The sequence below is a fragment of the Scardinius erythrophthalmus genome, assembly GCF_964197995.2.
Source record: "Scardinius erythrophthalmus genome assembly, chromosome: 23".
NCBI lineage: Eukaryota > Metazoa > Chordata > Actinopteri > Cypriniformes > Leuciscidae > Scardinius > Scardinius erythrophthalmus.
In genome coordinates this window covers 21,258,656-21,273,714 of record NC_138243.1, presented here as the reverse complement: position 1 = coordinate 21,273,714, position 15,059 = coordinate 21,258,656, and the positions used below count along the sequence as shown (strand labels likewise).

The window sequence follows — 15,059 nt, the reverse complement described above, 5'->3', positions numbered from 1 at the left end:
TATGCAGAGCTATGATTGAATAGAAATGTTGTCAATCATGTTAAATGGGGCGGGGTTTACCACCGCTTACTCTTTCAATGGCTGATCACATCCTGGCGATCGATTGGTCCGTTTGGATGAAACGTCATAGAAACTTTTTCGGCCCTCTGATTTTTTTTTTTTTTTTTTTTTTTTTACGGTTTAAAAAAACTCTTTTGATAAACCTTTTTTTCTTTTAAACAGTAGTAACTGCTCCTGGCCTATTAAGAATTTAGTTTTAAAACTGAATTTGTCTAGGAGCATGATAATTTTAAAATGACCCCGGCCTGAACATTACACCTTGGAGAATAAAACAGGTCTCTTGCTATATTTACAAGGCCTGCGACAAAATGTTTGTGAACTATTATTATAAATAAAGATAATGTAGTGTAAAGTCTGAATACTATGCTGAGTCTGGCTATGTTAGGTATATGATTCTAAATTTTCTGCATGCATAGAGTAATTGGATGACCTACTTTATTCAACAAAATGTGTGGTATACAAAAGCTTACAGCAAAGAATACTGTGTTCCATACTTGACATTTAAGTGTGGTGTATAAAAAAATGAAGTTATAAATTCATTATTTGATCTGAGTGACAAAAGTTTTTACAGAAAATGGATTTAAAATGCTAAATAATTGTTTTTCTTTCCAATAAACACTGTATCCCACAATGTAATATTATCTAATAGTCAGCATTCTCTAACACAAAACTTGAGGGGTGGAAGAAAAATATTTCAATCACTGAATTTAGGATTCATATTTCACATTCAATTATAAATAGTATGCGCAGTATACACACCGTAGTACGTCCAAGACTGTACGTTAGAATTCCATCCCGAATATACCACTCCCTTTCCGCTCTTTCTCCTTCCAAACTGACCAATCACCGTCCACGCTCTCTGACAGCTGACTAATCAGAGAAGGTCTTGCGTTCTGCTGCGAGCTTTATATTTCCGGGGCTGCTTTAGGAATGTAAACTATTCAACATGGAGACAGTTGATAAACTGGAGGCGATGGTAAGCTGTTTTTTCAGGCAAACGTTTCCATCAAACGTTTTCCCTTGTAAAGTGACGGTATCCGTCTATTTGTTAATAATACCGGTGCCTTTGCATTAGACGACGTAATGCAGAATAAAACATGAAAAATGACATGTTCTCTATATTCCTCTGTCTTTCCCTCAGGTTGAAGGGGAGAAAATTACGAAAAACATGTAGCTGGATGGCTAACTAGTGCCACAGCTAATTACATAATTTAATAATATTTACAGCAATACCAGTCTTCATGTCATTAAATTACTGTAATGCGCATATTTTGAAACGAAACCTTGGCATTCAGCCTGAAAATGTTTATTTGGTTCGATAGTTGGTCGGGAGTGAGGGGAGTGCGGGTGCGGGAGGGCCTGTGCGTCTGTCCGCCAAACTGTGCGCTGCAGCCCGAACTTACTCCTAACGTTATTCAATAAGGTTTATATACATTTATAAACTGTTCGGACATATATACATCAAGTTAATGTCGCAGTTGTTATTAACAGATGAAATTAATATAAAATGTGTCCATTGCTTCTGGACGACACACAGATCTTTGTAAACGTTTAGTCTGTGAAGATTCTGACAATCTGCATGCCTGCAAAATCTCATAAAAGTCCTTTTTGTTATTCAATGATTTTTAGTAAAACCTTAAACCTGTATTAATTTTATGTTTGCATGTTTAAATAGCATTAGTACGAGGAAACGATAGGGGGCGCAGTATTAGCTTGTCAGAAATTGTATGCATGGATGTGTGTGTGAGTATATATCTTTATGAATAATTATGGATGTTGCCTAATAAAGAAATAAGAAATAGATACAAAGTAGCTTTATATAATGAATTAAATACCATAGAAATTAAACACTCACTTTTAAAATTATTGCCCATATTATGAAACATCTACATATCTGGATCTCAGCACTTTAGTGTTTTTGTTTTCTAATGTTTATGTTAAAACTGTGTTCTTCTTCCCAGGCTTTTAATTGGCATTATTTACATGATTGTTGGATATTTCAGCATGCAAAAGGACCACCCTGAATGCGTACTGTCTGTCCAGTGCCCCTTTTATATTGTACTACTGATAACCCAGTTATTAAAGCAGTGCAATGTTAAAAGGGCATTGGCCAGGGATTTTTCTCAAAGGTAGGGTCAACAGCGTGGCCAGTCACATCAATTGCTGTTAACAGGTGCTCTGACTTCATTGCACTACTGTATTGGACAGCTAGCAGTGCAATAGTATTGTCAAAGCATCTGAGAACAGCTTTGCACAATGTTTACAACTTTTCAAAGAGGTGCACCATCTCAGTTGGCATATTGTTGTTTGTTTTCTCTGTTTTACAGGTTGTAATCCTAATTCTTGGGACCCTATCAGTATTGCCTCTGCTGTCCACTGTGTTCAGAGTAGTGCAATATTGCTAATAGGGTTTCAGGTTTTAGATCGTACCCTCGTTCAGATGGGCCAATAAATGCTAACGCCTATGAACGGCAATCAACTACTGACTCAAATTTTCTGAATGCATACTGAATGATGGTGTTTAGATCCGTGTCCTTGTAGTTCCAGAAAGCAGAAGCTGATATAGAATATGTGGAAAAGCGGCTGAAATTTGACTTCATGGCAAATGTGCGTGAAGCGGGCTCGTTTGAGGTAAGTTTGTATACATTTATTCATTTTAAATAATGACTGAGTCTGTTTTTCTAAATCTGTGGTTGTGGATTTTAGGGAAACCCTGTTCAGTTGCTGGAGAACCTGTCGGCGATCAAAGCACGCCATTCGGCCCTGTGCACTCAAGTGGAGGAGATCGCAGCAGAACAGAAACGATCCATGGATTCCATACGAGCTCACTTGGACACGACAGTAGAGCTGGTTCAACAGCTGCAGAACACAGCAGATGTGCAGGTATTCATTCATTACTGCATCTAACAAAACCAAAGGGTCCTTGTCAATGTTACTACATTAGAGGCCATTAGGGATGTCAACGATTAATCGACGATCGATTAATTGTCGATAATACATTTAATCGATAAAACTTATCGATCATCGATTAAGCAGGTCTTCATGCGCGTGTGCGCTGCTCAACCGCGAAACATGTAAAGCGAGCGCGCCGGAGTTATGTTTGGGACCATTTTACGCCTTCATCATGACTATAAGTTTGCGTGTGCATTCGCAGCCTTTTGTTTTGTGCAAATGTAAGTTGTAATACTTTTTATTTTGTGTAGGCCGCCTATCTATATCTGATTTATCTCATATTGGATGCATTTGGTTAAGAATTAACTCTGTAATAAAGCGTCAGCTTCAGCGCGCGCAGCTCAAACGGCAGTGCACGACTAATAATGACTATTGGGACTGTAATATTACATAACATTATAAAGAGAACAATATTGTAATAAAACATTGTGAATTATTTGGGTTTAGTTGCCGTGTCGCGTTGCTCCAGGAAGCGCGCGTCCACAACATGAGTAGTTCTGAATGAATAGCACGTAACGTTAACTTAGTTCAAGTTCACTTGTGCATGAATTTGCGTCATTTTGTGCAGATATAATTTGAAATATTATGTTTATTTTTAATATATCTGATTAATCTCATATAGGATGCGTTTCTTTTAGATAAATAACGTGCTAGCAAAGTGCTCCAGTTGAAACGGTAGCAGATTCATTCAGCGCGTGCAGTTGTTCCAGGAAGAGCGCGTCACACATTCTGACGCCGGTTTCACACTGCACGCGATAGCAGAGCGTGAGCAGAGCAGGAGCAGTGCGTATGGTGAGCAGGAGCAGGACACGCGCGTTTTGCTTTCACACTGGCAGCGTTTGTCACGCGCGGCTGAACCGCGGCTTGTGTACAGACAGAGTACTCTATAATGGATAAGTTGGCATTGCTTTATTTCGTTTTCAAATACATTTAAGAGAAAAGACTTGTCAAGAAGCTTATTTTATTAATCATTTCATTTATATAACTTTTGATTCGTCTTTGTTTTTATTGTTCGGGCAACAAGTTTGTTTTTGGACATTTGTTTTCTTTTTAAATTGCTGTTGGTCATTTGAGTGACTGTTTAAAACACAATAGATATCATCAATGCGCTTTTTGGATAACACTGCGGTGTATTTTGCCCATGATCAATGCGTGTCACTTTAATTCAGCGTAAGCGGCGCGTTAAAAATAGACTGGGCGCCGAAACTATCGCTGCACTGCTGTTCCTGCTCTGCTCCTGCTACGCGCTGCCGCGCCGCTTCTGTGTGCGATGTGAATGCACTCATTGAATAACATGGACGCCGAAAAAAATACGTGCTGCTCACGCGCCGCTGACGCTTGCGGTGTGACGCCGGTTTCACACTGCACGCGATGGCAGAGCGTGAGCAGAGCAGGAGCAGTGCATATGGTGAGCAGGAGCAGGACACGCGCGTTTTGCTTTCACACTGGCAGCGTTTGTCACGCGCGGCTGAACCGCGGCTTGTGTACAGACAGAGTACTCTATAATCAGGGTGAGTTGGCATTGCTTTATTTCGTTTTCAAATACATTTAAGAGAAAAGACTTGTCAAGAAGCTTATTCTATTAATCATTTCATTTGTATAACTTTTGATTCGTCTTTGTTTTTATTGTTGGGGCAACAAGTTTGTTTTTGGACATTTGTTTTCTTTTTAAATTGCTGTTGGTCATTTGAGTGACTGTTTAAAACACAATAGATATCATCAATGCGCTTTTGGGGTAAAACTGCGGTGTATTTTGGCCTTGATCAATGCGTGTCACTTTAATTCGGCGTAAGCGGCGCGTTAAAAATAGACTGGGCGCCGAAACTATCGCTGCACTGCTGTTCCTGCTCTGCTCCTGCTACGCGCTGCCGCGCCGCTTCTGCGTGCGATGTGAATGCACTCATTGAATAACATGGAAGCCGAAAAAAATACGTGCTGCTCACGCGCCGCTGACGCTTGCGGTGTGAAACCGGCGTGAAACCGGCGTGACGGTGCGTTCACACGGGGCGTCCGCGTCAACGCTTGACGGAAGGCGTGGCTGAAGTTTGGCACTGACGCCATGGTCATAGCAGCGTCAGCCAATGACATTTAAAATGTATCCTCAGTTTGCTGCTCTTGAACAGGATGAACGTGATTGGCTGCCGCCTGGCTACTGTATTTGCATAGAGCGATCCTATTGGCTGACGCTTCCGTCTGCGGCGCTTCACTGGCGTTGCTCGCGGCAGAAGTTGAAAAATTCTCAACTTCTGCCGCGAGCAACGCCAGTGAAGCACCGCCGACGGATCCACAATTCTTTTCGGCAACGCTTGACGTCACCCATTCAAAGTCAATGGGAAGCGTTGACGCGGACGCCCCGTGTGAACGCACCGTAAGCGCATATGAGGCGGCGTTGGTGACACGTTGTATTAGTAGTTATATTTGATTATTAAATAATTAATTTAATTATCAATCACATCGAAACATTTTACAATCCTATTAGCCCTTTATTTATATTTAAAACCATTCTCATTGATTTGGTGAGGATTATAGCGTTCTGAGCAGCATTTGCACACCCTGTCATGCTGTTGGCCATAGCCACTGCAGTAGACGCATATCGCAGTATTATGGCTAACGATTAATTGACCGTTAATTTAAATGACGATCGATCATAGGAATTTGTGAAAATTGACATCCCTAGAGGCCATACACAATAATTTTACCATGGTAAAGGGAGTGTTCTTTGAAAAGCAAAGTAGTTCCATGATGTTTGTGGTTCTGTGTGTGTTAATGGGAATTCTGGTGTTCAAGGTTCCTCCACTGACAGAAGAAGAACAAGAAGCGAGAGATGCTCTCTGCTCATCCATTGCCGCTTTAAATGTAGAGGTTAGACAGTTTTATCAAAAAATGCTTTTTATCATAATTCCACAACTGCACAACTGTTCAAAAGTTTGGGGTCGGTAAGATTTAAAAAAATGTTTTTGAAAGAAGTCTCTTATGTCTGCATTTATTGGATCAAAAATACTGTAAAACTGTTTTCCATTTTAATATAGTTTACATTGTAATTTATGCATGTAATGGCAAAGCTGATTACAAAAATCAATGCTGAAAACAGTTGTGTTGCTATATATTTTCGTGGAAACCTTTTTTTTTTTTTCAGGATTCCTTGGTTAATAGAAAATTCAAAAGAACAGCACTTATTTGAACTACAAAGCTTTTGTAACAACTATCTTTGTCACTTTTGATCAATTAAATGTGTCCTTGCTGAATAACAATATACATTTATAACTTTTGAACAGTATTGTATGTCTCTGTACCTATTAAAATGTTAATATTTGTGGTCTTATGAGGCGAAAACTTCTTTTTTAGCAATTTATGAATGCGTTTCTGTTTCTTTAGGCCATGCCGACATCAGAACCTCAAACTCAAGCACAGTCTGAATGTAAGGACAGAAGAAAATCATCAACATAAAGCAGCTGTAACATTTTCACAATGTCAAAGGTGAACAGCATCTTTATCAGTCTCAGTAATTGTAATATAGTTGTTTTGTCTGTCTTGCAGCACGGAACATGCATGAAGAGGTGTCTGAGGGGACATTTGAGACTGTCCCGCGGAGTGTACGTGGTAACTTGAAGCTGAATGACCTCAACATGCTCAATAAGCAGTTATCCGAGTACTTCTCAGATAAGAACAGGTTTGTCTGGTCATATTTGACCCTGAGCCCTAACATGATTCACAATGTAGTGAAGTTTAAGGCAACCACATGATTTCTAATGCATTTGATCTCAGTCTTTTCATTCTTGTCACTTCAGGGGGCCGATAAGCACTCAGAGAATGAAGAAGTTAAACATGAAAGTCAGTGATTCTGCAATGAAGACCTTACAACACCTTAAACTCATTGAGCTGGATAAGAAAGGACTTGTGTCTTTGATGGCAAAGGACTGAGAAACCGAGACAAAATAGATGCAACCCCATCAAAATGCGTAAAGCCTCTATAACACACTTGAATGATGGCGCACTAGAGAACATTTCAGAAACATTTGTCCATGAAGTTCAGTATATACATGAATTGGGATTGCATACAAAATAAACTAACGTTTATCAGTCTTTTTAAGGAATAAACTTAATTTCTTCAGCATTGTTATGCTGCTGTATTAAATTATATCATCACCTGGAATCATTAGATTTGTACAAGAAAGAAACTACATAAGAGTTCATGTTTTTTGTAAAGTTAAACAGTTATGTAACTTTAGATCATCAAGATCTCAGTAAAGCAAAAGAGACTGTATTTGTAAGATTCAGTAAATTCATTTTTTTTGTATGCAATAAAATGTCTTATTTTTATATATACGTGTTCTTTTATTTAGAAGCTTTATTAAACATAACACGACAAATAGCAAAACATTTTATTTGTAGCAACATTAAACGGAATCTCAAAATCATTTAAAATATATATATATTACCTTGAACAACATCATCTGCTAATAAATTGTAACATCAACGCTAGAACTTGGAAGATGTGCATATGTTAAGAACAAGTTTAAAATCTAAGGGCTTTTATTTGGAAAGATCTTTTTCCTTATTGAACATAAAGGAACACAAACCACATGCCTTAAGCATCTAAAATGGAAACGATTCAGATGCAAGAGACCTTGAGGAAATCCAAGAGATCGGCTCCTCTTTAACAGTGTGGTTTGACTGACTCTGGAGGTGTATGCTCAAGAACTCTAATGATAAAACAAACAATGAAATTACAAAAATGAATTTTGAGGGCAGGAAATTTAGCAAGTTACTTGTAAAGCATTAATTTAAGGCTGAAGTGTTTAGAAGTCAATGGTAATTTCAATATTTCTATTATAAGCAGTAAGATTTACACTAGCACTGTATTCCTGGGGTCAAATGCATTTTATTTTAGGCTTCTTGTGCACCTGTTAGGATGGCTCTCCTGATTAGCTGTCTCAATCCTCTCTCCCAGCTCATTTATGACTTCTACAGAGAGAATCAACAAGGCCAGTTGAACACTACAGTGGGCGTTTGAGCTTATTTACTGAACTTTTAAAGGCCAAAAAAGACCCCATAACTTCTTTTCACTCACCTGCTGTCTCTATGTAGTTTCTTTCTGGATAGCACAAGTCCCTCACATCCCCCTCTCCTATTTTGTCAGGGGCTCTTTCTGAAACCATTCTTTCCAGATCCACATCCAAGGTGGAGCTTGCTCTGCAAGATTTCAAAGTAAAAGTATCTTCTTTTTTGTTGTTTGTTTTAGGAGAGGAAAAAAACATAATAGGACCTAAAAACTTGAATCCAAAAACATGAACAAAATATTCTATTAAAATAGCTGTCTGCAAGATTTTAGACTGAACTCCTTCCAAAATGTTGTACATAAAGAAATACGTACATATCCACCCTTTACTGCTGTAGACCTTTAATGTACTATTCTGATTCATTTTAAAACAATGAAATCAAAATTGACAATTCTTATTTTTCTAAATGCAATTAATCCATGTACATATTTGTATTTTTTATTTTTTGTGCTCATAATCTTTAATCAAAACAGTAATGTTTTTTCTTGTTTGAGAAGCTGTTTCACTTGGATATACGTCACAATAGGGGGGAAAAAAATCCCAATTTCCAATTCAAGCAGACTTTTCATGCAGACAATTTCTGGTTCATTCACAAGTATAAATGAAATATTACATACCTAAGTGGATAACTATCTGAGTTATAAAGACACATGAAGTGTAAATAGACACTCATTTTTTAGGGCAATGTTGTGTTAAATATAGATCAATTTCTCTATCCAAACAGCCCTAGAATCATTATGCAGGTTATTATTATATTTTTATCAACACTGTCAGAAAGTTATCAACCAATAATGAAATACCCCTTACTAAGGCAAAGTATTGGGTTTTACCTCTCAGTGTCATCAAGGCTGTGACTCTCATTGCTCTTTTGAGAGTTTGCATTACTTTCCATATCAGCAGAGTTAAGATCTGGATGCTGGTCTGAAAATACAAACGTACGTCTTTTTAATTCCTTTTAAAAATTAAAATAACAGTCCTAATGTAGATCCGGCTCACCATGTATCTGACACGGGTTTTCACCCTTACACTCTTCCTTCCTCTTTGAGATGCCTTCATCTTCACACACATTTTCTTCAGAGGACTCTTGATGTTTAGAATCTGATGAGTTGTCACCTACTTCCTCATCCACATCATTATTCTCTACAGGAATCACAAACAGTTTGATTCTCACACCATTAGCACACCATTCTAAAATCAATAATACTTCAACAATATATCCCATAATGAATTTTTGGAACACTATAGCAGTGAATTATAAATGCACACTGTCAATAGGATGCTCCATCTCTTCACTGGTCTCCTGGCTGGTCTCAGTGGTCTGTCTTGCTCCAGAGCTGGCAGTGGTGAACTCTACATTACCACTAGAGGGAGAGTCTGTTTCCTCCTTAGACATTTCTCTTTTCAATGGAGACTGCAGGACGCTAGACACAGAGGCATTCGTCTGAAAAGAGATGCAGGATATCATTTAAAATGTAATAGCTGTGAATATACTGATGCAAATATAAGATAATGGAACATTTACCTTTGTCAGATAAAGCTTCTACAACAAAACAATAACAATAAGCATTTGTATATAGTAAAAATATTTTTAGTTAAGTCAATAAAACTTTATTAGTGAACTCAAGCTGCCAAAACATGCATTGAAGACGTAAATATTGAAGATATTTGATGGCTAAAGTGTGCTATCATATTCTCCCGATAGTCAACATGAGATTAAAAAGCACATATTAGAAAAATTAGAGATGAATTGATGTATTTTGGCTGATAACTGATAATTTATAATATTTTGAAGACAATAACTGAAATATAGGTCAATTAGATATTATCATTCTACATTTAGAGACTGATTACAAAAAGAAACACTCACATTAAAAGTCTAAATTGGTAATAACATTAATAATAATTATTATATACATTATATACATTCTTTTATGCAATAAAATTACACAAATATAACAAAGATTATAGAAACAAGATGCATGTGTGTCCTGGACAATAAACAAGCTCTGAGTAGACATTTTATTTATGTTTAACATTAGTCAGGCCAACTAGTATTAATAATCGGGAGTGTTCATTTAAAGGTGCAGTCTGTAAGAATGACAGCTAGTGGTCGAAATAGGTACTGCAGTCCAAATTCAAAATCTGAGATCGTTGTTACCCTGCCCCCTCTTCCTCAGACTCGACGCTCACACGGGTTGCCAGTGTAAGAGACGCAACAGGAACGAGTGCAATTGAGAATGAAAGTCGAGGAGACTTGCACACTGTAAGGTGATGAGTTGATTTATACATGTTTTAATATGCTCTTGTTCATAGAGATTTTTAGATGGATACCGAGGCTTTTTAGGTTGCGCAGAACCTGCAATCTCTGATCCAGTTTGTTTGGTGGCTGCAATACGCTGTGTTTCGTGCCAACTGGCATCCTGGGGTGTCGAAATACTATTGGGTGAACTGGCAGTGGGCGAGATCACACAGACCAAAACAAAAACAGACATTCCGACACGGAACGCACATTTCAAAGTAAAATAACTGGCTGCAGCATTGTTTTTCAGAGAAACGAGTATGTGAACTCAGCATGTTTCCTAAATATCTGCAAACATATTATGGTATTTTTATGCTTTAGTAGAGTGAAAAAGTTACATACAGCACTTTTAAGTATAAATTATTAGTTTAATTGACTTATCGGATTGATACAGATAACATTATAAAAACACATATCGTCCGATACCCATATGACCGTTGATATATTTCAGAAATGTATTATTCAAATATGATTGACTGACATTGCTGCTGTCTCCTGCGCTGGCTGTGGCGTAACTCTCTGTGCAGACAGTGTGGGATAGGCTCGGGAGGGGGGGGAAGGGCTCAGAGCCAATCTGCACATCTTGAAGAGTCCTATGACCTGTAATTAAACAGTGTGCACAATTACATAAAACTGGCCCACAGAATGTACTCTGAATTTTGATTAATCCTAAAAGTGAAGCCTAAGTAGATGCATGTTATATTTTTCTGATTCACTTCATACCTTTTGGGCTGCGTGGGGTGCTGTTGCAGGGTGGATGTCCTCTGCTGTGAGGGATTGGACGGGCTTCAGGGGACCCCACCCACTTTTGGAGCTGGGCCGGTGAACAGGATATGCTGGAGAGGTCCGGAATCTCAGTGAGGTCTGGCAAACAACTGATCAAACAAATAAACCAAAGCACAGAGGACAGACTCAGCCGAAGGAAGTCAGTATTGTTATTTTTATTTGCAAAGGACTCAACAGACAAAATACACTACCTTTCAAAAGTTTTGGGTTGGTAAGATTTTTTATTGTTTTTGAAAGTCTTTAATGCTCAGCAAGACTGCATTTACTTCATCAACAAACAGTAAAAACAGTAAAATTGTTTCTATTCTTTGACGAATAGAAAGTTCATTTAAAACAGAAATCTTTGATAACAGTGTATATATAAATGTCTGTACTGTCATTTGTTATCATTTTAATGTGTCCATGCTGAATTAAGTCTTACTAACCCCAAATAACTCACTGTACACTTAATAAAAAAATCATATTTATTACAACAAATCAATTCCATCTGCTGTTGAGCTTTGCGTGAAATGCTTAATTTCTTTTACCTGAGGGTAGGAAAGTACCTGAGCACAGGGGTAATGGATTCATACTCCTTTGAGTACTCTTGAGCAAGCTGGTATTCTGGATAAAAATAAGGGTGATATAAAGGTTAGAAAAAAGGACAAACTTTACCCACAAAGCTGGTAATACAATGATTGCAGAGTGTTTCATGTATACCAATCAGACTGTTTTCTACAACTTGTTTTTCTTCTGCTTGAGATGTGTTGGGTCGACACACCTCCACTGTGACGTCCAACTCATCCTCTGAGCTCAGTGACTGAGAAATAAAGGGTTTACAAAAAATATTGACTTTATTCTTCGATATTTTAGGCCCAGTTGCACAGACAGGGCTTAGACTAAGTCAGGACTAAGCCTTAATTCAATTAGGACTAATACAATTAGGACTTCTACGTAGCTTTTATAAACGCGCCTTAGAAAAAAACATTTCTGGTGTGCATCTTGAGTGTCAGCATCCTGCCTCCTGTTGTTTGACTCCAGGCCTCTAGAGGTTACCTGTGTTCCCCTCTGCCTTAGTTCTTCCTCATGTGTCCTTGTTAGCGTTATCCAGGTCACCTGTGCCTTGTTTCCCCATAGACAGTATAAGAAATGGACACAGTGACCCCATAGACTTCAACTGAGACCAGTGAAGTCAATTAGAAGCACTCTCTTCCTGATGGCTGAGCGTACTGCGCAGCCTCAAACTGAGCTTGACGACGTAGATGTGACGTGAGCAACCCGTCTTGCTGTAAGTCTTCTAGTATCTGTGCCAAGAGAAATCTGAATCATTCCCTTCCGAATCTTGCAGAGGCGGAGAGCGTGAGTAGGAGCTGTCCATGAGCTAGGAGCAGGAGCAACTTTATGACTTTCTATGGGCAGCTCCCTTGACTTTATCGGACTTTATGCCTCTACATCCCCCCCGATTGCCTGTGAGCTTCTCCTCCTGTCTATACGGTAACTTCTCTACTGTGCGACAGAGAGTCGCGTAGTTATGACGCAATCGTTAGCCTATTTTTACAAAAACGGCTTCTACGGGACCATGACATAAGATACAAGGTAATGGAGCCTTTTATACACTGTAGTGTTTCTTTTGAAATAAACAATGGATAAATAGTCTTTAAACGCCTCAGATGTAAAGTTATTCGCTGTCAAAGTGACGCCAAAATGAATGGGAGTCAATGGAATGCTAACAGCAGGTGATGGCTTGTTAGCCAATGGATGCCCCCATAGAAGGTACGCTTTCTGGATGCTGGATTACCCCCTTGTGTTTCCCCTAGAGTATTTTAGCTTTTTTTTTTTTTTTTCTCACTCGGTTTTTGAGTCTTGGCTATGTGTCTCCCCCCAAGTCCTCCCTTCTTAGTTATTTGATTTTGTTTTTCCCCCCTCGTGGCGTTATTTTATTTCTCTTCAGTGATTGTTTGCAGTATCACTACTATTAGTAATACCTCCTTTCTGAGGAACTTTTGTTGGATATTTTTTTCACTTGCAAAGTACCCTTTGTTTTTAAATAAATCTACTTCGCCTGGAGTATTGCCTTGAGTGTTTTGTTTGGGTCCAACATACCCTCCTCTGTGGCTAAGTGCTAGATCTCTCAACTCACCACACCTGAGACCTGAGTTCGAGCCTGGCTTGTGATATTGAGGCAAAACAATGGCACTGACATATTTTAAGATATGTCAGTGCAAGTTGCTTTCAGTTAAAACAGCTCCAACATTCATTTTAGTCTGGGACCAGCTTAAGCCTTGTCTGTGAAACCATGGTTAGAGTGTTATGACAAAACTAACTTTTAAAAAAGTCCACTCTCACCTGAGAATGCTCTACACCAGATGATGTGCTTTTGGACAGGTGGTGTTTGGGTGTGTAGAACACACTAGACCGTTCTAAAGGGGGCTGTGTATAAGCCGAAGTATCCGAACTTCCCTCATCCTTTGGACACAACAGACATTAAATAGTATATTAAATTCAACATTTTACATATGCAGAAATTGGGTATTTGTTAATTTTTTCAGTCATAATTTACTTTCAAATGACTGTAAAGTCACGCTCTCGATCGGCCCAAAGCCGGCATCCAACCAGCACGGAAGGTCTTTGTGTTACTGTCTTTTCTCGAGGCAAAGTATTTTTTTTATTAAATGCAATACATTTTCTCATATGTACTGTTCTCATTATTTCATCTGACTCTTCTAATTTCTCAATTCTTACATGACCATTTATTAAACTCCCTCAGCTCTTTTTAAACAGCCATAAACTATTACACAAAAAGCTGTAATTGTTACTGTACCTTTAAAACTTCAACATTTAAAAAAAAAAAAAAAAAAATTGATAACCGTTTTGCAAGTGAAATATGTAACCTCGTCAAGATGATGAATACCGAATGTAAATGTGGGCAGTTGTGTTTTAATGGGGGAAAAAAACTTAAATGAACTGGTAAAAAACAAATATAAATAAAGGTTATAGTTTATCACCTCAGTTTGGCTTGTAGCCTCCAGCACTCCATTGGTCACGTCAAAAGTTTGATTGATAGTGTGGTAGTTTGTGCTCTCCTCACTATCACTCAGAATACCTGGACGTAAACAGAATTTGAAAATTAGTTATAATTATCTAAAAATGGAATGTAATACTAAATTTAACCAAAATAAAACCTGGATATATGAAATATCTTTTCAGCAATTTCAGGCATAGCTCTATTACCAGCAAAATTCTTGAACAGTTGCTCCAAATCAGTGCTTTCCTGGGTCTCAGATTCCGGGTAGCTGTTCACACTGTGTCTGATGTCGTGTCTCTGCCAGTCCTGTAGGTGAAGCTGTTGCTCCTCTACATCCTCACTGTCACTGCTGCCAACAGCACCCAGTGGTTTCCCCAAACACCCACGTGCCATTAGGGCCACCGCATCACTAACCTCATCTGTACCGGCACACAGGACAGATCACATACCTTTTAAACACTTTTCTTTTTAAACTGGATAAACTACACATGAAGATAATGAATGCACGAGTGGCTGTTGTCTCTCACCGGTCCATGTGGGTTTTGTTCTGTCTTTCTGGGTCTCCAACAACCCAAGTTGCACATTTAACCTGAAAGAGATGTATTTGCTTATTTTTGTCATTCTCTTGCCTATTCACTCATATATCTTTTCTGTTGTTGCTAAACTTGCCATCTTATCTATTATACTCCATTTTTGTATATGGCTTGTATTAGTCTTTTTCTGCTAATGCACTTGTACTGTTGTACCTCTGACGTCCTGTCTGCTGCTGTCCTCTCTTTATTGCTTCGACTCTCTTGAAGTCACTTTTCTCCTCCTGTAAGTAAAGTTTTTCCTCATATTTTTTCTATATATTATTTAAATCATCAACCTACACTGATTGCTATCTGATCTGATCTTT

The 15,059-nt window shown here is 38.4% G+C and overlaps 1 protein-coding gene across 1 annotated transcript; it reads left to right on the top strand.

The window, feature by feature from the left end:
• The first annotated feature begins 921 nt into the window (after positions 1 to 921).
• ska2 (spindle and kinetochore associated complex subunit 2) lies at positions 922 to 7,334 on the top strand. The gene is made up of 7 exons (XM_081354718.1): positions 922 to 1,036; positions 2,602 to 2,691; positions 2,767 to 2,943; positions 5,800 to 5,874; positions 6,388 to 6,430; positions 6,550 to 6,682; positions 6,801 to 7,334. The coding sequence occupies exons 1-7, from the start codon at positions 1,007 to 1,009 to the stop codon at positions 6,931 to 6,933; spliced, it is 681 nt and encodes a 226-aa protein (XP_081210844.1). The 5' UTR covers positions 922 to 1,006; the 3' UTR covers positions 6,934 to 7,334.
• The last annotated feature ends 7,725 nt before the right edge of the window (positions 7,335 to 15,059 follow it).

What these genes read in the sequence shown, in the direction of transcription:
- ska2 (XM_081354718.1), top strand. Translation starts at nt 1,007, where the DNA reads ATGGAGACAGTTGATAAACTGGAGGCGATG. An exon ending in GTGAAGCGGGCTCGTTTGAG is followed by an intron (nt 2,692 to 2,766) that starts GTAAGTTTGTAT and finishes TGTGGATTTTAG; the next exon opens with GGAAACCCTGTTCAGTTGCT. An exon ending in TACTTCTCAGATAAGAACAG is followed by an intron (nt 6,683 to 6,800) that starts GTTTGTCTGGTC and finishes TTGTCACTTCAG; the next exon opens with GGGGCCGATAAGCACTCAGA.